We start from the raw sequence: 24,128 nt of genomic DNA, 5'->3' as shown, positions 1-24,128 counted from the left end.
TTACATTTACCTCTAAAGTTATTTTTGAAGTGGAGTGATGTACAAAACCTAGAAACCAATTTGTACTCCTGCTCATAGAAGAAGTAGGTAACCTTTATCAGTGATGTTGAGATCAATGGGGTATTTAAGTAGTGAATGTGTACAGTGAGTCTGACTTGTTTTTGCTAGGTTAATTGTAAATCTGTTGCTAATTTTTGACTAATTCCTGTTCTTAGAATATTGTTGTTTTTGTATTTTGTATTCATCATGAAGGGTGTCGGCCCAAAACGTTGATTGCTCATTTCCACGGATGCTGCCCAACCTCCTGTGTTCCTCCAGCGTGTTGTACGTGTTGCTTTGACCACAGCATCTGCAGAATACTTTGTGTTTACTTCACCTACAAGTCTGCCAGGGTAATCTATTGTACCCATTACCCCGGTATGGCGGCCTCTACATCATTGAGACTCACCCCAGATCGGGAGACCACTTTGTCAAGCGCCTTCATTTTATCTGCCGCAAAATACAGAATCTCCTGATGACCACCTATTTAATTCAATCTCCCAGTCCCATTCAGACATGTCTGTCCATTGTCTCCTTTATTGCTGTGTTGAGGGCTAACTCCTGTTGGGTGAGCTACTCCTCCATCCTATTCTGTCTGGATCGCCTCCAAACTGATGGCATAAATATTCATTTCTCTAACTTCTGATAATTCCTCCTGCCCCCTTTTTCCATTCCCTTGTCTAGTTACCCTCTCGCCCCTTTTTGTCTCCTCAATTGCCCATCACCTCCCTTTGGTTCCCTTTCTTCCATGGACCACTGTTCTCCTATCAGATTCCATCTATAGCCCTAACTTTATCCACAAAGCTTTTTACTTCATCCCTCTCCACCCACATTCACCCTCAGCTATCACCCTCCGTTCTCCTTCCCCTTGCCTCACCACCTTATGCTGGTTCCTGCCCCTTTCCTTTCTTTTCCGGTCTCAGCGTGAAAAATCAGTTGTTTATTCCCCTCCATAGATGCTGCCTGACTTACTGAGTTCCTCCAGCAGTTTCTTTTTATATATGGTACTCAGTATTTCCAGCATCCCCACATTCTCTTGTGTTTATTAAATATGTGATGTTAGTTAAGCCATAATAGTGCATGGACTGATTGGCTGCCTGTCATGCTGATGGTCCAACTAATTTAGTTTTATGGCTTGTGGGCGTTGCATTTTACTGGGCTGAGTTGTATAGTGTGTATATGTCACAGGTGCAAATGAAGCCTCATGCTCTAATTTCAGAACTTTATTAGTACTTTATCTACTGTAGCATATCTTTTTAATGGTTAAGAAGCAATTGTACTGCATTTAAGATTAACTTGAAAGCTAATTTTGTCATTGATGCTTCTGAAGTAATAAAAAAAACTACTAAGAGGTTTACTCAAAGTCATCTTTACCCTGTTACTAAACATCTGGTGGTAGTTTAACATAGTGTTAAATTGTGTGCTTATTATTTGCATCCAGTTGCAGTGGATTTTGGACAATATTGATGCGCTCCAGGGACATACTTCACAAAAGTTTGAAAAAACACTTATTACTCATAATCTTGACCATGATTTCATTGAGCTGAGACTGCTGAACAGTTTTAGATGCTGACTCATTTTATTTCTGACAATGTAGAGATTTCCAGGAATAATTATTTTGTCATCCTGACAAAACCATTTGAAGGTTTTCTAAAAAAAAATCAAGTTAATTTTTGGTTCAGAATCTTTAAGGACAGCTTCTGAATTTTAATATATTCAATTCCAAGCATCAATATGATATTCAGTTTTAAGAACGTTTTGCGTCAAGGAGATAAAATGCCTGCTAATTTGAATATACAGAAAAAAAGCAATGTAGTGGAACTAATTAGTGAGAAGAGCAAGCATAAGTGCAGTGAGCTGAATGACCTCTAGTGCTCTCATTGTATAGCGCTTTTTTTGTAATTTAAAACAGTATTTTATCATTTGGGAAATATTGTTCTTTTTTTTTTAAAAAAAGCATTTGTCATTGTTTTTGCTTGATCACATAGAACATTCGTTTTGTTCTCAAAAACTGTTTTAGGAAGCAGGTTCTGGGATGCTAATCCTGCTCCTTTGTCAACAGAGTAAAAGTCTGTAGAAGCTGAAACCTTAGCTAGGTTGTATTTTTGGTTTACCTGTATTGAAGAAGTAGAAACAGCAGATTTTGTGTAAGATAATGATGCATGTTAACCTTTTTTAATGTTGTCCTTATTAATGTAATATAAACATTTAGGTTATTTTCAAAGAACAGCTTCACTATCATTTACATTGCTTTAAGCATAATGGAAATTCTTTTGTTCACATGCCAGAGATGATGATAAAAAGCATCAGGTGTAGTTCTGCTCCAAAATACTGCATGCACGAGTTTTACATTGCCCTTTTTATCATCTGGTTGTGATTGCAGTCTGTGTGGCAGTGGCAGTATTTTAATTAAAATGTCAGGACAGATTCTATTAGAGCCATTCAGGACGAATCACCAGATCAGGTGAGCAGTAAGCCATAGCAGGTCAAAACGACAAAGGCACCTGGAAAAGAGCTTGGCTGCTTCAGTGGTTAAACTGCAAAGTGTACAGTACTGTGCTCTTCTTAAATCTGGGCCTTTTAAAAATATTTGCCTCTGTTTTTCGGGAGAAGCTGTGGAAATGAAGAAAGTGATACAGCTTGTGTGTATAAATATTAAGTATAAATAGGTGTCAGGTAAAAAAGTGAAATCAAGTAAATGGAACAGTGACTTAAAATGTAGCATTTTGGATCAAATGTGAGCAACAATCTTAGCCTTAAATTGTACACTTGATAAAAATGCAAGGAAAGTTGATGCCTTACTAGCATAGTGAGTTACTAGGCTACAAGATGGTATCATAAAACGGTACCGCACAGAACAGGCCCCGTGTTCCACAGTGTTTGTGCCAAACTAAACTGTGTTCTGCCTTTACTTGACCTATATCCCTCCAGTCCCCACATGTTTTTGCACCTATCTAAAAAGGCTCTAAACACCATAACACCTCTACCACTACCTTTGCAGTCTGTTCCAAGTACATACCACTCTCTGTATATGTTAAAAAAAAAACTTGCCTCGTGCCTTTCCTTTTAAACTTCCTCCCTTGTGCCTTAAATACATTTCCTCTAGTATTTGACATTTCTACCCCAGCAAAAAGATTCTAACTTTATCTATGCTTCTCATAATTTGTTTAAACCTTCTCTCAGGCCTTCCCTCAGCTTTATAGGTATAACAACCCAAGTATGTCCAGCCTCTCCTTATTCCCTCGCATCCAGGCAACATCCTGGTAAACCTCTTCTCCAAAGCCTCAACATCCTTCCATAGTGGAATGACCAGAATTGCACACAAATAATCATTAAATGCCAATTTATGTACCAAAACAATTGGCTTTCAATTAATTGCCACTGACTGTATGGAGATGTTATTAGATTCTATCTTTTAATCCTCATCATTTACTTTTGGTCGTCTGGCAGAGGCAGAATTTAATTTTCTTTATGAAACAAATAAACATGTGGAAGTATAAACTCTGCCTGTTTGCTCCTGATCAATGCAAAGCCTTTTAATGGTAATGGGAAGGTGGTGGAGATAGTTTGACATGGTAGTTGATATTTTATTGCTGTACCCTTACTTCAATTCCCTTAGTTTACCCCAGTAATTTTTAGTTGAATTCTGTCACCATGAGATTTTGGTTTGTTTAACCATTAACCAACCAGCTTTTCAACTTTATATGCCATCCACAGCAAAATCTTTGTCTCATAACCTGGCTGTTTTCTGCTATAGTTCCAAAGTTCAAAAAGCACAGGTTGAGAAGTAGCCATTTATTTCCCAGCATGGCTGGGTCATACCAGACTTTACGGAACATTTTCTCACTAAAACTGGCAAATAACTTGATAATATTCAGCACCTTTGATATGTATGTTCTACCCCATTATACATTTGACTGAAAATATAGTTTGCCTGTTTTTTTTCTAGATGATGGAGAGAAACCTAAAGTGCTTTGGGCTTTGTATTTCACTGTAAGAGATTCATCTGCAGTTGACAGAAGCTCATATGAAGGCCTTCCCAGTAATGTTTATGTCTGTTCTGGACCTAGTGCTACTCTTGGATTTGAACAGTCTGTTGAACAGGTACAGTCAGATTTTTTTTAAAGTTCTAAAATAAGAACTGGCATTGTGCCTGCTTGCCATCTGTCATAGGGTTTCAGACCGATAGAATTGTTTTTTAAAGTGTTATCAGAACTATAAAGGGAAATGATTAGAGCAATAATTTTGCATTTGATTAAAAATCTGAAACTGGTAACAACATTTGTCTTTGTTGGTCAACAACGGACAGTACATGACAAGCTCCAATGTTGCTTTTCATTTTGTGCTGCAGCTTTTCTTATCTCCCACCTGAATGAAGTCCACCCATATTACTTTAATGTTCTTGAGATAGCATTTCTGACCAGGCTTCTCTTATATACAGTACAAATGTAATGTAATGAAATGAAAGATTTTTTTTGCTGAATTTCTGGCGTACTGCTTGACCTCTATTTGAAATAGTGTTAATGAGCTAAACAATGACATTTGTTGTTTTAAATACCAAAATATTTTTTCATTTTTAGAGTAAAAATTTCCATTGCATTATATTTTGGTTGTAATAGGTAGCCACATTTCATGCTGTGGCTTTGAATTGTATTATGGGATTGATTTAGTTACAATAAACTTTTACACAATTAAAGATGATAGTTGAGCACCAGTCTGGAAATCAGAGGAAGCTTTGGCTGGCAATCAACAAAAAGCAATTTGGATTTTAAAAGCCAAACTGGTTTGTGGTACACTGGCTAATAAGGATGTAAAAACAAGTAGATGTAGAATGGTGGTGAAAGCAAGTGGGTAAATTTCTAAAGAAAAATTGGGAATTTTAGGAATTTTATTTTGGGATGGGGTGAAAACAGTGATTTAATAAAAAGACTTTGAGTTTGGAATTTGAAGATAATAAATAAAAGAAACATATGATCCAATGTTGGGTGGTTGCAAACTGTTTAAGGACATGCAGGGGCTCCTGCATTACAACTGTTCAGTGAAACAGATTTACCTGTACAAAATTTACAAATCGCAACCCAAAACTTTGAGGTAAGCAGTAAAATTTGCACTCATGATGTTTGTCTTGGGGGATTTACTTCAGAGTAGCAAGAGCAATCATTGAAAAGAGCTAGGCTTATTGGACTAATAAAAGGAAGTGAGATTTAAGCAGAGCGGCCATTGTGTGAGTAGATAGAGTTAGAGTGGAGAACTAAGGATTTGGCTCAAGAAATTCAGCAAGAGGTGGAGGCTTAGTTGAGGTTCCTGTCAAGTTTTTCTTTCTTTCTTTCTTGGTTCCCAGCTAGAGCAGTGAGAATAGATCTGAGGTCAGTGTGTGCTCCTCTTGCAAGAATCAAAATCAGCAGACATGTCATGAAACTTGTTTTCCAGCAGCAGTGCATTGCAATACATAATTTTTAAAAAGCTATGAATTACAATAAATATATTTTATAATTTTAAATTTATTGCAAAAAGAGCAAAAAAAAATGAGGTAGTGCACATGGGCTCATTGTCCATCCAGAAATCTGGTGATGGAGGGGCAGAAACTGTTCCTAAAATGTTGAGTGGGTCACCTCAGTCTCCTGTACATGCTTCTTGATTGTAGCAATGAGAATAGGGCATGTCCTGGGTGACAAGGAGTCCTTAATGAGGGATGCTGCCTTTTTATACGCATTACCTTTTGAAGATGTCCTCCATGCTGCTGAGGCTGTTGCCCTTGATTGAGCTGGCTGAGTTGACCACTTACTGTCCCTTTTTTAAATGCTGTGCAATGGCTCCTCTGTACCAGACAGTGTTCCAACCAGTTTCAATGCTCTCCATGGTACATCTGTAGAAATTTGTGAGAGTCTTTCATGTCATATGATGTCTCCTCAAACTGCGAGTGAAATATAGCCAATGTCATGCCTTCTTTGTAGTTGCATCAAAATGTTGGGCCCAGGATAGATCTGCAGAAATATTGACACCCAGGGACTTGAAACTGCTCACCCTTTCCATTGCTGATCCCTTGGTGAGGACTGGTGTGTGGTCCTTTGACTTCCCCTTCCTGAAGTCCACATTCAATTCCTTGGTATTGCTGATGTTGAGTGCAAGGTTGTTGTTGCAATACCACTCAACCAATTGATTGATCTCACTTCTGTTCGCCTCATTGTCACTATCTGAAATTCTGCCAGCAATAGTTGTGTCACTGGCAAATTTATAGATGCTGTTTGAGCTGTGCCTAGCCATAGAATCATAGGTGAAGTGAGAGTAGAGCAACGAGCTAAGCAGCATCCTTGATTGTCAGCGAGGAGATGTTATTTCCAATCCAGTTTGCCTGCTGGTCTACCAATGAGGAAGTCAAGGATCCAGTTGCAGAGGCCGAGATTTTGGAGTTTATTGATTTATGCTGAGGATATGTTGGTGATGAACACGGAGCTGTACAATCAGTGGCCTGATGCAAGTCCAGGTGATCGAAGGCCAAGTGCAGAGCCAGTGAAATTGCATCCTTTTTTGACTTATTGTGCTGATTGGCAAATTGCAGTAGGTCTGGGTCCTTGCTTAAGCAGGAGTTGATTCTGGCCATGACGAACCTCCTGAAAGCACTTCATCACAGTAGATGTGAGTGCAACTGGGCGAGTCATTGAAGCAGCTCACTGTGCTCTTCGTGGGCACTGGTATGATTGTCACCCTTGGAAGCAGGTGGAAACCTCCAATTGCAGCCATGAGAGATTGAAGATGTCCCCAGTTGGTTGGCACACTTTTAAAGTGCTCTATCAGTTTCGCCATCGGGGCCTGACACCTTGCAAGAGTTCACCCTCTCAAAAGATGTTCTGACTTGAGCCTGCGGGACAGAGATCCAAGGGTCATCAGATGCTGCAAGGATTGGCAAGGGTGTAATTTTATTCTCCTTTTCAAAGTGTGCATAAAAGGCATTGAGCTAATCTGGGAGTATAGCATCACATCCATTTTGAGTTTCACCTTGCAGGAAATAATGACCTGCAAACCCTGCCAGTGTTGACGTGCATCTGATTACATCTCTAACTTTAGTTGGAATTGTGTTTTCACTCTTAAAAAAGCCTTCCATAGTCATACCTGGATGACCAGTCTTGAATACAGTAGATCTAGCCTTCAGCAAACTACAGATTTCCTGGTTCATCCATGGCTTTTGGTTTGGCTATGTCCGGTATGTTCTCAAAGGCGCACACACACTCATCCAAACAGATCTTGATGAAGTTGGTGACAACTGTGACATATTGAGATTTGAAGATGAATCCCTGTATGTTGTCCAGTACGCTGGCCCAAAGCCATCCTGTTGGTGCTTCTACCCCTCCCTTGACCATACCTTGGTCCTCACCACTGGTACTGCAGTTTTTAGTCTCTGCCTAAGCACCTGGTGTAAAAGTACAGGTCAGGTGATTGTGCTTTCTGAAGTGTGGGCTTGGGATGCCATTGTAAGCATTCTTGATGGTGTTTTCACAGTGGTCAACTGTGTTGGCTCCTTTGGATCCACAGGTGATATGATGGTGATGGTGGTTCAGAGACTTCTTCAGGCTGGCCTGGTTGAAATCTCCCACAGTGATAGGGAAGTTCAAGTTAAAGTTTGATTGCAATTTGACCATACATGAATACCCATGAATACGGCCAAACAGAACGGTGTTACTCTGCGGCCAAAGTTCAAACACTAGGAGGCAGCACCAACTCCAGCATCGGTGCAGTGTATTGACTCCGCCTCTTTCCCGTGAAGAGGTGAGACTGCAGCTTGAGACCCACTCCTCAGTATGACCAAGGCCGTGCAGCTTTCCCCACTGTCCCCCACCCCCTTGCCATCTGCAAGTCAATCAGAAATTGGATTTGCAGTATTCCACAAAATGGAATTTTGTGACCACAAGAAAGCGATTAAGACGATCATTCACTGTTGGACTGCGCACAGACTCCTCTGACACAGGCAGCATCAGTATCTGCACCATGTCCAGCTCTTTCACTTTCTCTGCCAATGAGTAATTCACTGATGGGGTGGACTGGCAGTAGTACTTTTTGTTTTTAATGTCCAGCAGGCTCCTGTGATGATAAAAATGCATTTAAAAAGGACTAACAGTTTTGGTTGACTCCATAGAAGCTGCTGTGATCAAACACATTGCCATTTTACCAGAAAGCTTCAGAGTTAGATGTTTGAGATCTGGCAGACCTCCGGCCTCCTTGAATGCTATATCTGTGAGAAGTGCATCTTAATGCAGCTCTTTACAGACCCTGTTAGTGAACTGGAGCTGGATGACCCAAGGCTCGTTTGGGAGTATGTGTTGATGGATAGGAGCTCAGGAGACAGTTACTTCTAGGTTACAGACGGCAGGAAGCTGGGTGACTTTCAGGACAGAGAAAGGGAATAGGCAAATGGTATACGTACCCCTGTGGCTGGACACCTTAATAACAAGTAAGGTTCCTGGCACTGAGTCTGGCTCTGTGTTTCAGAAGGGAAGGGGGCAGAAGAGGAGAGTGGTAGTGATAGGGGATTCAGTAATTAGGGGAACATACAGGATATTCTGTGGGTATGAAAGAGATACCCAGATGATATTTTGCCTCCCAAATGCCAGGATCAGGGATGGGGTCCAGAGCACTCTAAAGGGAGAGGGTAAACGTCCAGAAGTCTTGGTACATTTTGGTACCAACAATGTAGGTAGGAAAAGGGATAAGGCCCTGAAGAGAGAATATAAGGAGTTAGGTAGAAAGCTGAAAAGCAGACCTCGAGGGCAGTAATCTCTGGTTTGTAGCTGTACAACACACCATTCAGGGTAAGAATAGGATGAGTTCGCAGGTGAATGTGTGGCTGAGGAATTGGTGTAGGGTGCAGTGTTTCAGATCTCTGGATTATTGGGATCTCTTCAGGGGAAAGTATGCCCTGTACAAAAAGGACAGATTACACAAGAACTCTGGGAGCGGGCCTTATGTCCTTGCAGGGAGGTTTGCTAGAGCTGTTGGGGAGGCTTTCTTAACTAATTTGACAAGGGATCAGAACTGCTGTGATAGGGCTGAGGTTGAGGCAGTTGGTATACAAGTAGATACAGTGTGCAGTGAATCTGTGAGAAAGGACAGACAAATTATAGGGTAAAATTGCAGTCAGTGGGATGAGTTGAAGTATCTTTAAGCTAAGTAGTAGATTCAGCAGTTCAATGTTCTCCCAGTGACTGCATGGGATTCCTCCAGGTGATACGGTTTTCTCCCACAGTCCGAAGACGTCCTGGTTGGTAAGGTTAATTGGTCATTGTAAATTGTCCCATGATTAGGCTAGGGTTAAATCGATGACTGCTGGGCAGTGCTGCTTAAAGGGCAGGAAGGGCCTATTCCGCATTGTATCTCAATCAACCATTCAATAAACAGTTTGGAAAAGTGAGATTAATGTAAAAGGAAAGAGGTTTCAAAGTCTCTGGAAGAAAGAAAAAGATGAAGTTTAAAATTGGGTAAGAATTTAACCTCTGGTAACATAGGGGCAAAATCGAAAATCGAATAAAGGTCTGGAGGTATTATGTTTGAATGCACACAGTATACAGAGTATGGTAAATGATCTCGTAGCACAGTTAAAGATTGGCATGTGTGACGTGGGTATCAGTCGTGGCTGAAAGAAGATCAAGTTGAGAGCTTAACATGTAAGGGACATGTACACATTGTTTTGAAAAAACAGGCAGATAGGCAGGGGGGTGTCTCTGTTGATTTGAAAAACAAGGAATTTAAATCCTTAGAGGTGAGATAGGGTTGGAAGATGTAAAATCCTTGTGGGTAGAGTTAAGAAACTGCAAGAGTAAAAAGACCCTGGTGGGAGTTGTATACAGGCCTCCAAACAGTGATGGGATGTGGGCTACAAATTGCAACAGGAGATGGAAAAGTCAATTAAAAAGGGCAATGTTATACTAGTCATGGAAGATTTCAAATTGCAGATAGATTGGGAAAACTAGGTTGTTCTGGATCAAAGAGCAAAATTTAGTAGAATGCTAACTAAATGTCTTTTCAGAGCAATTTGTGGTTGAGCCCTCTCAAGGAAAAGGCAATTCTCGATTAAGTGTTGTGTAATGAACTAGATTTGATTAGGGAGCTTAATGTAAAGGAATCATTAGGATATGGTGTTCATCATATAAAATTCACCCTGCAGTTTGAGAGGGAGAAGCTAAAATCAGATGTATTAGTTTTACAATGGAGTAATACAGAATGCTGGAGGAACTCAGCAGGCCAGGCAGCATCAAAGGAAAAGAGTCGACTGTCAACATTTTGGGCTGAGACCCTTCATCAGGACTGTAAAGCGTATTAGAGTGGCATGATGGGAGCTGACTAAATTTGATTGGAAGGGATCACCAACAGGGATGACAGCAGAACAGCAATGGCTAGAATTTCTGAGAGCAATTTGGATGGTGCATGATAGATTCATCCCAAAGAAGTAGTTGTATTCTAAAGGGAGGATGAGGCAACAGTGGCTGACGAGCGGTCAAAAACAGTATAAAAGCAAAATAGAGGCATATAATATAGCAAAAATTAGTGGGAAGGTGGAGGATTGGGAAGCTTTTAAAAATCAATGGAAGGCACCTTAAAAGGTAATAAGAGAAGATAAAATATGAATGTAAGCTAGTCAATATAAAAGAGGACTCAAAACGTTTTTTCAGATATATAGCACAGAGAATAAAATAGTGAAAATTGGTTATTGGAATGCTGGAAAATGACGCTGGAGAGATAGTTATGGGGAGCCAAAGAAATGACGGACAAACAAGTATTTTGCGTCAGTCTTCACTGTGGAAGACACGAGCAGAATTCTAGAAATGTGAGCATGTCAAGGGCAGAAGTGAGTGTCATTGCTATTACTAAGAATGTGGTGCTTGAAAAATTGAAAGGTCTGAAGGTAGATAAGTCACCTGGAACAGATGGTCTACACTGCAGAAATCTGAAAGAGGTAGCTGAAGAGATTGTAGAGGCATTAGTAGTGATCTTTCAAGAATCACTAGATTCTGGAATGGTTCCAGAGGACTGGAAAAATGCAAGTATCACTGCACTCTTTAAGAAGGGAGGGAGGCAACAGACGGAAAATTACACGACAGCAAGCCTGATTTCAGTGGTTGGTGAGATGTTGGAGTCCATTATTAAGGATGAGATTTTGGGGTAGGGTGGAGGTACACGATAAACTAGACCTAAGTCAGCATGGTTTCTTTAAGAGGAAACCTTGCCTGACAAATCTGGAGTTCTTTGAGGAAATAACAGAGAAAGAAGAGTTGTTGGATGCTGTTTACTTGGATTTTCAGAAGGCCTTTGACAAGGTGCCACACATTAGGCTACTAAACAAGAGAAATGTCCATCGTATTACTGGAAAGATACTAGCATGGATAGAAGATTAACTGATTGGCAGGAGGCAAAACGTGGGAATAAAGTAGACTTTTTGTCATTGGCTGCTGGTGATTAGCGGTGTTCTGAAGGGTTCAGTATTGGGACTGCTTTCATTTTATATGTCAATGATTTTGATGAAATTGATGGCTTTGTGGCTGCCAAGTTTGTGGGCAATACTAACATAGGTGGAGGGTCAGACACTGTTGTGGAAACTAAGTCTGCAGAAGGACGTGGACAGATGAGGAGAATGGGCAAAGAAGTGGGAAATGAAATATAGCATAGGGGTTTGTAAGGCCATGCACCTTGATAGGAATGAAAATGTGGCCTATTTTCTAAATGGAGAGAAAATTCAGAAATCAGAGGTACATGGGGATTTGGGAGTCTTCATGCAGGCTTCCCTGAAGGTTATCTTGCCGGTTGAGTGGTAAGAAAGCCAAATGCCATATTAACATTCATTTTGAGAGGACTAGAATATAAAAGAAAGGAAGAATGTAATGCTGAGGCTTTATAAGGCATTGGTCAGACAACACTTGGAGTATTGTAAGCAGTTGTTGGGGCCCTTTTCTAAGAAAGGATGTGCTGCCACGAGAGGATTCAGAGGAGGTTCACAGGAATGATCATGAAATTAAATGGTTAAGAATGAGGAGTGTTTGATGCTCTAGGGCCTTGCTCGGAGTTAAGAAGAGCAGGGTGGGGGTGGGAAGGGTACCTCTTTAAAACTGATTGAACGTTGAAAGGATGAGATAGAGTGAATATGGAGAGGATATTTCCTATAATCAGGAAGCCTTGGACAAGAGGTCACAGCATCAGAATAGAAGGACGTATCTTTAGAGCAGGTGAAGAGAAATATCTTTAGCCAGAGGGTGGTGAATCTGTGGAACTTATTGGCACAGATGGCTGAGGAGGCCAAGTCATCAAGTGTATTTAAGGCAGAGGCTGATATTTTCTTAATTACAGGAGAATGGGGTTAAAGGGTTATTAATCAGACATGATGGTATGGTGAAGCAGACTCACTGGACTGAATGGCCTAATTATGTTCCTATGGTCTTCTGGAGTCTGGCATTACTAATCAGGGATGATATCAAGGCTGCAGAAGTGGAGATATTGTGGAGGGATTGTCCACTGAATTTGTGGGTGAATCATCAGGAAGAACAATCACTCTATTGGGCTTTTTCTATAGACAGCCCCGTAGCAGCAGAGGGGTAGATTGGGAGGCATATTTTGGCAGAAATAACAGGGTTGTTGTCATGGGTGATTTCAACTTCCCTAATATTAATTGGCACCTCCTTGTTGGAGGTTTAGATGAGGCAGAATTTCTTAGATGTGTTCAAGATGGATTCCTGTCACAATATATGGACAGGATAATTAAAGGAGAAGTCATAGCCAATTGATTACTAGGCATAAACTTAACAGGTGACAGATCTCTCAGTGGGTGAGCATTTTGGAGATGGTCTGCACAACTCTTTGACCTTTATAATAGCCCTGGACAGAGATAGAAATTTGTTTAATAGATGTATTTTTCCTCTTAGTGGATACTTTATGCTCTGATTTAATCATGCTGTACAATTGCTTCAGGAATAGTGTTTTCATTGTTCACAATGCTGCCTTGCTGTCTGCTTTTTCTAGGCAAAAGCTATCTTCCATCAACTCTGTCCTGGGGAAGAGTTCTGTCCTGCTGCTCCAAACCCTGAAGACATTGTTTATGATAGTGATGGCGCAAAACCAGAAAATGGTGGCTTTGGTTCTCCTTCAGAATCTTCAGACACTGTTGATGTAAAAAAGGATGTAGATGCAGATACTGCAGAAAATAGTGATGATAAAATGGAAGAGGCCAGTGAAATACTGACTGCTAATGAAGTGGGCAAAGAATCTGAAAAATCCAAGTCAGATCCTCAGACTTTGGAAAATGATATTAATGAAACAGTGGAACTAAAAGATGCAGAATAATGTAAGGGAAATAAAGTTTTTGGGGATGTCTCTTGTTCCAAATTATATTGAAGCAAATGCCAAATGTAGAGGTCATTCTAACATGCAGCAACATGCAAAACACAATTGAGCATCAAATTCATTGGACAACCTTTAAGTTATCTGACTTTAAAAATAAGCTAGCAAATACTGTAGATCCACTTGCCTTCCTCTACCTTCCATTTTTCCTTGGTTTGCATTACCACCTACTCTAATGATGATAAATGTTGAACTTTGTTCACACTAATTGAAAGCAAATTGTTGTCTTAACATCAGAACGAGATGAGGGGGAACAAATGCTGAAATAAGTTTGCCTAAAATATGTGGATGATCAAAAACAATTAAAGCATAAAATTCAAAGCTGCAGCTTGCCTTGCTGGAACATTTATTCCAATGATACCGCTGCCCAAAGAATTGTGTCCTAATCTTTCATGATAAATCTTAGAAAATATTTCTTTTGACAAGAAACACACAAACCATTCAACATTCTGAAAAATTGTTTACTGGAAAAAATTAAGTGCTAATATTATGTTATGAATATACTTTAGAAAGTGGTGGCAGGTGCAAACAATTTTCTCAGTGGAAAATCAAATGGGTCTGTAATGATATGTGATGGAGCAGCAGATGTTTTGCAGATCAAGGTAGTATTTTCCATGACTAAAGTGTACAATATCAAAAACATATACTGTGCAATAACCTGTGAAAATCCTCCTTGTTTAATGCCGATGTAAACAAAAGTGATTAAAATGTTGCAAAAATCACAGCATTGTTATTTGTTTTCCAATCTGATTCAGATTCTATTTCTGCAGCTGATTTTTTTTAATTAAAGCATGTTCACAATTTGCCATGCTAATCCAATAAAAAGGGAATCTCGGACAAATTGAAAATCTTGCTTTACAGCTAAAATTGTTATTTTTTCTGTTAAGAGTAGTTCTTTTGTAGAAATGGATTCAAGATTGCTTGCTTACTGATTAGTACTTCTGGCTGTCCATTTTAATTTCCCATTTAAAAGTCATATGATATACAGAAATCATTCTGGGTGAGCCTCTTTAGTTTTAAATGTTCCTTTTCCTTTCTATCTTTTGCCATCAGTTGAAGAAATACAAGTGCAAGATTTTCTAATGCTTTTCATGACCTCAGCATGTCCCAAAGCACTTTACAACCAATTAAGCATTTTTGAACTGTAGACCTTCTTGTAATTTAGGAAACATTGTTATGCAAATGAAACAGCATCTTCTCCCTTGTGTGCTCTATGAATACACTTCCTTTATGGATATGTAATGTTCAAAGTCTTTTCCCCAGGTAGCTTTTTCACAGCTGTCCTCTGCCAAGATACAAACTCTCAACATGAACAATTCTACTTGATCATATGCAACCTGGTGACATTCTCTAGCAATTTTGTGGCCATTAAGTAAGTGTGTACGTATTATTGTGTCGTACATCCACATATGCAATTTGTGTGTCTTGCACAGATGCTTGAAGTAGCAGCAAATGTTTAGTCATTCATCAAAGCACACTTATTATTCTTCAATTAGCGAGAATAAAGTGCTAGACTTGTGTGCAGGTGCAGAAATATTTTTAATAAAATTTAAAACTTCCATGTATTTATCGGATTAAACTGTTCAAGAATCAAAGTACTTAATTTCCTGAATATTAATGAAAAATATTCTGAATGAATATAACCAAGTGTCCATTTTTGAAATAAATCCTTTATCTACGTGGGAAGGGCTGTCTAAATGTTATAATTAACATTTTAAGGTTTAAAAGTACCACAAGTTTTGCAACAAGATCTTTGATTTATGAAGCTATTTTTTCCATCTGAAGAATTTGCTACAACACTAAAGTAAATTAACACATTTTTGTGAGGTTTTTTGGAAAGAAATCTGTCTGTAACCTGACATGCGCTAATCATTATTTTAACTCGCTTGTTGAATCCAGGCACTCCTTAATACAACCCCTTCCTATAAGTTTCCTAAATCTATATGGGCCTGAGTGTGGCCTAGACACTTAATAACATGGCCAGAGAGATTTAAGTTTTTGTTTTTGTTTTCTTACTGCAATATGCTGTTAAAAGCAACCAGTGTTGTTAAAGACAATTTTCAGATCTCTTTCCTCAGATGATTTTAAGAGTTAAAGAGTAGCTGGCATGGAAGTGCCGACAATATAAAGGGGAGCAGTACCAGCAAAATTCCCCACCATCCCCCCAACTTCTTTATAGGGTCCCTGCCCCTTCCCCCTTCAGTCCTGAAACATTGACTGTTGGTTTCCACGGATGCTGCCCGACCTGTTGAGTTCCTCCAGCACGTTGTGTGTGTTACCAGCAAAATTCTACCAGCTGAAACTTCTGATGGAAGTTTGAGCAATCACACTTATTCATTTGCTGCCATTAGGGTGACTTTTTAACTTGAGCTGATCTAGAGAGAATCTTAAATATCTTTGCTAGTGAATTTGGGGGAATTAGATTGACAAAGAAAGTGCCTGCCTTCTATTTTAGAAATCTTTACAATAAAAGTTAGATCTTTACATAGTAGGGGAATTGAGGGTTATGGGGAAAAGACAGGTAGATGGAGCTGAGTTATGGACAGATGAGCCATTATCTTATTGAATGGCCGGGCAGGCTAGATGGGCCGGATGGCCTACTCCAGCTCCTATTTCTTATGTTCTTGTGTAAAACTTTGGAATATGTCCCAATAACTTCTTAAAAAAACAGTATGTGGTAACATTCCTGGATTAGTAATTGTTTAGAAAAGAGCAGCTTTGAAATTGACTCCAGCGCTATGCATTAACTATTGTTTGGGTCAGTCCATGCATCTGATTCAAAGTTCAAAGTAAATGTATTAATGAAGTACATACATATCACCATATACAACCTTGAGATTCATTTTCTAGCAGGCATTTACAATGAATACAAAGAAATACACCAAAAAAGAAAACAAAAATACACACAAAAATGAACAGCAGCCAATTATGCCAAAGATAACAAATTGTGCAAATTCAAAATATAAAATAATAAGTAATTTTGAGAGCAGGAGTCAGAGTCCTTGAAAGAAAGTCAGTTAGTTGTGGAGCCATTTGGGACCTCAGTGTTGTGGTGAGTGAAGTTATCTACTCTGGTTCAGAAGCCTGATGGGTGAGGGTCAATAGCTGTCACTATGTGGTATGGGACCTGACGCTCCGATACTTCCTTTCTGGCTGGCAGGGGTCCTTGATGATGGATGCTGCTCTCTTGGAAGTGTTCTCCTTATGGATGGGGAAGGCTGTATCCACTACTTTTTGTAGATGATCCTGTTCAAGGACATTGGTGGTTCCATATCAGGCTGTGATGCAATCAGAGAGTATACTCTCCACAGTGCTTCTCTGGATGTTTGTTCAAGTTTTAAATGATGGGCAAAATCTTTGCAAGATTTTTAAAAAATAGTAGTGCTGTAATGTCTTCTTTGTAATATCAGTTATATGTAGGACCCAGGACAGGGCCTTTGAAACGATAACGCTGAGGAGTTCAATGTTACGAACCCCCTCCACCTTTGATCCCCTGATGAGGACTGGCTCGTGGACCTCATGTTTAGTCCTCCGGTACTCAATACTCAGCTCTTTGATTTTGCTGATAGTGAGTGAGAGGTACCACTTATCCAGCTTTTCAATCGCCCTCCAATATGCTGATTCATCACTACCTTTAATTTGTCCTACAGCGGCGGTGTCATCAGCAAACGTAAATATTGTACTGGAGCTGTACTTAGCCTCGAAGTCATAAGTATAAAGCAAATAGAGCAGAGAGCTTCAGTCACAGCCTTCAGTGTTGCATTTGAGAATTACTTAGATCAACATCGCTCAATGTACACTTTAGAAACTTTAAACAGGTGCTCAATTCTGACCGAAATGCATTCAGAAATATTTTGCTGAGCGTAGTAAGGTTATTGTTCTATTTACAGTGGCCTTGAGCATAATTTTTTATACCTTGCATGAAGAAAGTTTAGAATTTTCTGAAGTAAATCTGACTCATGCACTCACTTAATTCTTTTGGTGCAGAAAAGAACTTTTTGAAAATGTTTTTACAGAAGCAAATGTTTGCTAATGAAACATCATGTCCAGAATATCTCCTTAAATGCTGTTTTATAGGGACTCTCACATAAAGATTGGGTTGAAGTAGCACTTTATTTTAAAGACTGTGTACTGATTTTTGATATTGGAAAGTATTTCATGTAATTGAAATTAATGGCCAGGCTACTCTACATGTTTGCTTTAACTTAATTGTCCTTTGCTACTAGTATTAAAAAGAGCAATTAATTGCTTTTGCACTCAAAGAAACAACAGTGAATATGGTGGCATCTGCTAAAATACCTACTTTCAACATTCTCACTACTTTTGGTTGCAATAATAAGAATGGGACTGAGCCTGTAATTGATTTGCCTCCCTGTGACCAATTACAACTAGATTTTGTGATTTACATGTAAGGTGATTTACATGTGCAGGCTTTAAAATGTATATTTATTTGGTACAATTAATATAAAGAATGGAGATGACAGATTTTGTTATTTTATGATTTGCCATAGTCCATTTCTTCCTTAGGTGCAGTGTAAACTATCTGCAAGTTGTGCTGGAGGAATGTACCAAAACTATATCAGCAGCACCCTAAAAAAATAATGTGACTCCTACCACATGGAAGAACAAAAAAAAATTAGAGAGATAAAACCACATCTGTGTTTCCCTGAAAGTCATGCAACAGTGCAATTCAGAAACTTGTTGCTGCACTTAAAAAAAACACTATAAAGCATTTAGGGAATAGTTTAACTGGGCTGCAGTAATAACAGCTCTCTACCACACCTGCTTTCTGTCAATAAATAATGGAAATATACTAGAAACAGAAAAACAAAACTCAAGCATCCCAAGTAGTTTGATAGTCAAGATGGAGAAGAAAAGTGGACTTAGCACTAACCCATTAGCTAGCTTGACCCAGATCGATCAATGTGTGGAATAAGGGGTGGAGAGAGAATCTTACAGATTTTTGTAAATAAAGGAATCTTTACAAATTTAAGCCAAAATATGATTTCAAGTGTTGCCATTGAGGTGTAGAAGAAAAAAAGTAATGAAGCTTGATTGGATTGGAGAACAAATGGAAAAATATGAATTTACCCAATGCTTAGTTAGTGTTTCTGGGGCTTTTTGGCTAAGATACGAATTGTGAGCAAGGTAACCTTAGAATATATGGATCTAACCAGAAGGTGATCTCTTAAGTAGAGACTGATGTGACTTTGATCAAAGTGCCACTGATTTAATAAGAGGCTAATGGTGGAACAAATGTTTGAAAATCTACATAATAAAAGGCATCATTGAAGTAAGGAACTCCTATTACCCTTTAGCCTAAGATGGCAACAAAGACCAGAACATTTTAGGAAATTTGTTGGTTTTGTTTCTGAAATAGAATTTGAGATCTTATCATACTGTGGTGCTAAGCATCAATTGGCTTCAATGAAAGTGGGATATGATGAGAAATGTATGAGGGTGCGGTTATTTCATATGGCCTCAGCTCCACTGCTGAACAAGGTGTATAGATAGAACTAAGCAGTAATACCAACCCCAATCTACCAGGGCAAATCAAATCATTTAGTCACAGAGGTGTCCTATAGATGAAATGTAGCTGGTTAAATGGACATAAAGCACATTGTCCTATAAAAGAAGGAAATATGTCCAACCCACAATGTTTGCAGGCATGCAACTTGTTAACATGTGGCATTTTGAAAAAGTTATGTTTGAGTCCTTTTGCAGTAATAAATATACAGGAGTGAGTTAGAGCCAAGAAATGTTTGGCCCAGGTTCTGAATAAAGGAGATTGTTGGGTAAGAGCTTCATTTTGATACACCTGACAATGCCTGATGTTATTGATGTGATTGGTGGGACTTGGCATATAACGATTCATTCACTGCCTTTGAACAGACTGGTGAGGTATTGAACTTGAGGCTTGATCTCCATAGCTAACACTTCATTACTCTGTTACGTTCAGAGGCTATGCTGCTGAAATGGGTCATCAGTCCTTGCACCACATCAACAAGGTCTTCAGTACAGCATCCGAAAATCACAGAGCCACCCCCATGAGCGCCAAAGTCATTTCCTTACCAGTCACAATTACTTTCCTGGCGATTTCTATTATTTGCAGTAGTCACAACTTGCATCTTTGAGCTACAAGTTAGTTTTGAGCAATAAGGGTTGTTATGCAGTAGTTTGAGCCACGAGGAGGTACCTGCTGAGACGAGATGAGTGCAGCTTACTGATGCTGGCTGGTTGTTGAAGCTGCAATTATTTGGGGCATGTGTGCAGAACCTCAAATGGGTGCCAGTTGAATGGTGTTTTGGGGCACTTCAATTGATCTGTTTATAATATGTAATTATTACTTCAGTCTATGCTTTACTGTCTTCCAACTACTGGAAAAAAAAGTTTACATGAGAACTAGACCTGATCAGCTTTTGTTAGGAAAAGTCTGAAGGGATCAAATAACTAATCAAATGTTGTATTTAATAATGACACAAAACCTTAATTCCAATCAAAATTTTCAAACATCTTTAAATTGAAACAAAATGGTGTAAGAAAAATACAACGGTTCAGTTAAATAGATGTGGAGACATCCACTTGTATTGAAATTATTTTTGTTTTCTGTAAAATAACTTCACTCACAAATGTATTTTGTATTTCTATTTTAATTTTGTTACTTCCTTAGTGCTACAAGACCATAAAGACATTCTATGATTTAGTTGGAATTAATAAACTGAAGAAATTACTTTGAAAACTGAATTGTGTCAGAAGAAGAGTACTCCACATATCCTGGCAGTATGGATTGTGGTAAACCACAGCATGGTTATAATATTACCTGATGTATCTGGATACATTGCAAACTTGTGTAGCCCATCTCTCTTACTTTTTGTTCCATAATTTGGGTTTGGATATTTTGATAGAAATCAGATAGTTAGCGTTCAGCATTAATTTTGAGAACTATTGTGATCCTATGGCGTCATAAAACTTTGGATTAAGTAAGCTATACTGTGTTGACGGTAATAGAATTGACATAATGTTACAGTAAGTTATTGACCATTAGAAAGCAGAAACTTAGGAATAACTATCTGGGTTGTCATGAAATGTTGAAAGCATATTTTAAATAACTGGCCTGATCTTTACTCTGTATTACAATATAGAGTGGTTTACATTCTAATTGCATCATGTTTTACAACTATACAATATCACCTGCTGTTGTATTTATTAAACCACCACAATTTTACTTCAGTTCCTTTCATGTCTTGATATTACCACTAACTGCAAAGCTATCAGATCCTAGCTGCTTAAATTAGTGTGTTATTCTAATCTTTAAAAGAGTAAAACAACTATAATATTTTAAAAGCTAAAAATTATGTTCTATATCTATGATACTGAATTGGGCAATAAATTTATAAAGATTAAGACTATTAGTCGTTCATATAAAATGACAAAAGTATTTGTAGTTAATGTAATTGAGAAGCACATTAGTCATTAAATCATCTTAACATTCGGGAACAATTTTATGCTGAGGACCAGTTTTATTTTTTTTTAAAGTCAATTATCTTGATATCCATTCCTAATGTAGTATATAACTTTTTTAATGGGATTACTTCTGTGTCATCTAAAACATTTTTTTTATCTAATCCTTTCCATTGATCATTCTCTATTAAAAGTAAATGTACTTATCCTGGTTGCCCAGGGCTGTAAATGAAATAATTGAATATAATTAACCCTTATAATACAGGAATGCACTAGATGACCGGTACACACAAAATGGCATCATTGAATTGACAGATAGTGGAATAGTGTGGGGAAATTACTAACAATATTTTATTCATCAAGGTTAATTGACAGAGGCCCTGATTTTTCTTGTAAGAATCTAACCGCAATGCAGACCAAAAGGCCCTTGGTTGTCCTCTGATCTAGGAACAGTGAGAGCATGTTAATGATGTAACTAACTTTCCTCTAAGAGTGGTAAAGGCCCATAATTCTTCAATGCTTCTGGTTGAATTGCCTAGTGAAATGCAAATTGGTTGTATGACCAAATCTAAAGTGCCAGATTTGTGAAGTTGCACTTGAACAGTCAATGTTAAAAGGAGAAAGGTTCCAAGAAAACAGAAGAGGGAAAATACTTTGATTGTACATTATCACATTTAACTATATGCAAAGGAAGCTTCCTTTCAGCAATTGCAGAAAGGCATGGGCAAGGCTATAATTTAAATTTTCAAAGGAAATATATTGCTGTGTGAATTTGTAATTCCCAAAATGTTACAAAGATCACAGAATCCCACAAGTTAGGAATAATGAACCTTTGACCTCTTCCATGACAGCTGTCTAATCATGAATTGCATACTATTTTTTTTAAATAACAGAAGGATTCTTGAATTGTTACTGCACAGGTGGGGCATTTAGGCCAGAGAGTCTTTACTAGCTATTAATATAGTAATCTCCTCAGTCTCATTCTCCTGTTCTTACCCTATTGCCCTGCAAATTATTCAATGTCCTGTTCAAGGGCATTAATTAACTTCACCACCTTTGCAGCGTTGAATTCCAGATTGTAACAATATTTTCTCCTCACCATCCTCCACCAACACCTCACACGTCCCCTGAAACTTCAGGCATCTGATATCAGTTCACTTTAAGCTAGTCATGATATTGTACATCTCTATCAAATCTCTGCCTTTACACAAAGCAGGGAAGCCCCAGCTTTCTTTCATTTGAAATATTCAGCTATTCTCCCTCATCTTTGTAATGATCCTCGTAAACATCTTCTGCACCGTTACCATAGTATCACATCCATAAGCATAGAAATATTCAAGACAAGTATCTTGCATTTATATTCTACAAATCTCTGGATTTCATGTACTTTACAGCACTCAATGTACCCTGCTACTGCTGGAGATTTATGCACATGTTCGTCTGTCCTGCGCATCTTTTAGAACTCTGTCATTTTTCGACAGTTTATATTTTCTGCTGAACTGCATAGTCTATCCATTCACCTGGCCTTTCTCTGATGTAATGTGCTACTGTCAACTCTCCATTATCTGATTACAGTGGGGTGCACCTCCATGGATAATTCAAGACATGTTAAAAGGCACCAAATGGGTTGCACAGTACTTAATTTATAATTTATTCATTGTGTTTTACAGTAGTACATTTCTGAGTTTCTCAAGCGCTTTTTTTGGTCAAGTTCACAGCTTTACATGTACAGACATATTTACTGTGCAGTATGACTCACTTGAACAGGATGTGTAAATAAGCTTGAAAGGTTTAATCACTAATGCACTTCTACTGTACTCTTAAATGCAGCAAGTGCATTTACTGTATGACTACAGTTATATTCTCACTGCATTCTCGAGGCAATTTTTAAAGCTGGAATTTGAGCTTTTTAAACTGACAGCATAAGCCTTTGAAACCTTCATTTAACCTGTGAGCTGGTAAATCAACTGCTGGTTAAATGAGTGGCCAAAGTATAACCCCTGCCATCACTGAACATGCTTCCAACTTCTGTGATGTTGGCAAATTCAGAAATTTTACTCTGGTGTACCAATTCCTTCAGTCATTGACTTGCATCAAAGAAGCTTCCTTGTGAACACCAGCATTTTGCCATCCTTCACCTTGAAAAGTAATCTCTGCTTTCTGCATGTGAATTGATTTCCTAGTCATTTTGCCAGCACTCTTCAGTTCCGAAGACCTCAATATTTCTAACCAGCCCTTTGACACTTCTTTCAAATGCTGCATAAAACATATAGGGGTGCAGTCTGCTGCATTCCATCAATGAAAGGGTCTGGGTGTCCCAGTATATAATTTGTAAAAGACTAGTACTGTGTGTAGGTGGTATGGTTAATTAAGGAAGCTAACAGAATAGTATTTATTGCTAGGGAAACAATAGAGAAAGTAGAGAATGTGCTTAAATTGGTCTGTCGATGAGACCAGGTTTCAAATGCTGTGTAAGGTATAATGCTAATACATTGGAGGCACTTCAGGGAAGATTTAGCCAGGAGATACTTAACACACAAAAAAAATCAGCCCATTCAGGCCATCATATTAGTGTCTGTTGTCAACTAACCATTTATACTAATCACATTTATCAGCACTTGGTCAAAAACCTTCTAAACCATGGTTCAAGCATGGTAATTTAAATGCTTCCTAAAGCATCATGACAGTACATGACTTTTTCAACCCCTTGGGCGTGTACCAAACTAATGAATGTGTAGCCTAAGAATTGTTGAACGGGTAATACTTACTGTTATGTTTTTTTAACTCCAAAACACAAAAACTAATTGAAAGGAAAACGCAGAGCCAAGAATAACTCATGCCCTTTCTTGGTTTTACTTTTAGCGAGACGTGCATGTGTGATATGGGAGCGTAATGATGTATGCCATTTTACGTACTTTTACGTGTAACCCGTGACGCATTATGTAAACAACAAAGAATGCTTAATCAAACAATGTATTTACAATACTACTCAAATGATAGTGAAATATTAAATACACAACACTCCTCCCTGCCTTAGCTATGAACTCCAACTCGATATAGAATACATCTCAGCTTACAGTATATACATGTGTATTATATAATACAGCTACTATACAGACATCAGTAATTTTAAATAGTCCCAATCAAGCCTAGGGATTTAACCACTGTAGAGTATTTCTTACTCTTGTGGAACAGCGTCCTTCCTGACAAGGGGATCACTCTGCTTGGCAGGAGAGACTTGTGGCTGTGAA

The 24,128-nt window shown here is 38.5% G+C and overlaps 1 protein-coding gene across 2 annotated transcripts in view; it reads left to right on the top strand.

Annotated features, from left to right (window-relative positions):
* chm (CHM Rab escort protein) overlaps nucleotides 1–20,646 on the top strand; it is a 130,933-nt gene extending 110,287 nt beyond the window's left edge. For both annotated transcript variants that reach the window (XM_059977287.1, XM_059977286.1), the window contains exons 14-15: nucleotides 3,989–4,143; nucleotides 13,039–20,646. In XM_059977287.1, the coding sequence (XP_059833270.1) occupies nucleotides 3,989–4,143; nucleotides 13,039–13,359 (476 nt within the window). In that variant the 3' untranslated portion in view covers nucleotides 13,360–20,646. The remainder of the gene's footprint in view (nucleotides 1–3,988; nucleotides 4,144–13,038) is intronic.
* Nucleotides 20,647–24,128: the final 3,482 nt, after the last annotated feature.

The sequence above is a fragment of the Hypanus sabinus genome, chromosome 8 (assembly GCF_030144855.1).
Source record: "Hypanus sabinus isolate sHypSab1 chromosome 8, sHypSab1.hap1, whole genome shotgun sequence".
Classification (NCBI taxonomy): domain Eukaryota; kingdom Metazoa; phylum Chordata; class Chondrichthyes; order Myliobatiformes; family Dasyatidae; genus Hypanus; species Hypanus sabinus.
This window is presented reverse-complemented; position numbering and strand designations above follow the sequence as displayed.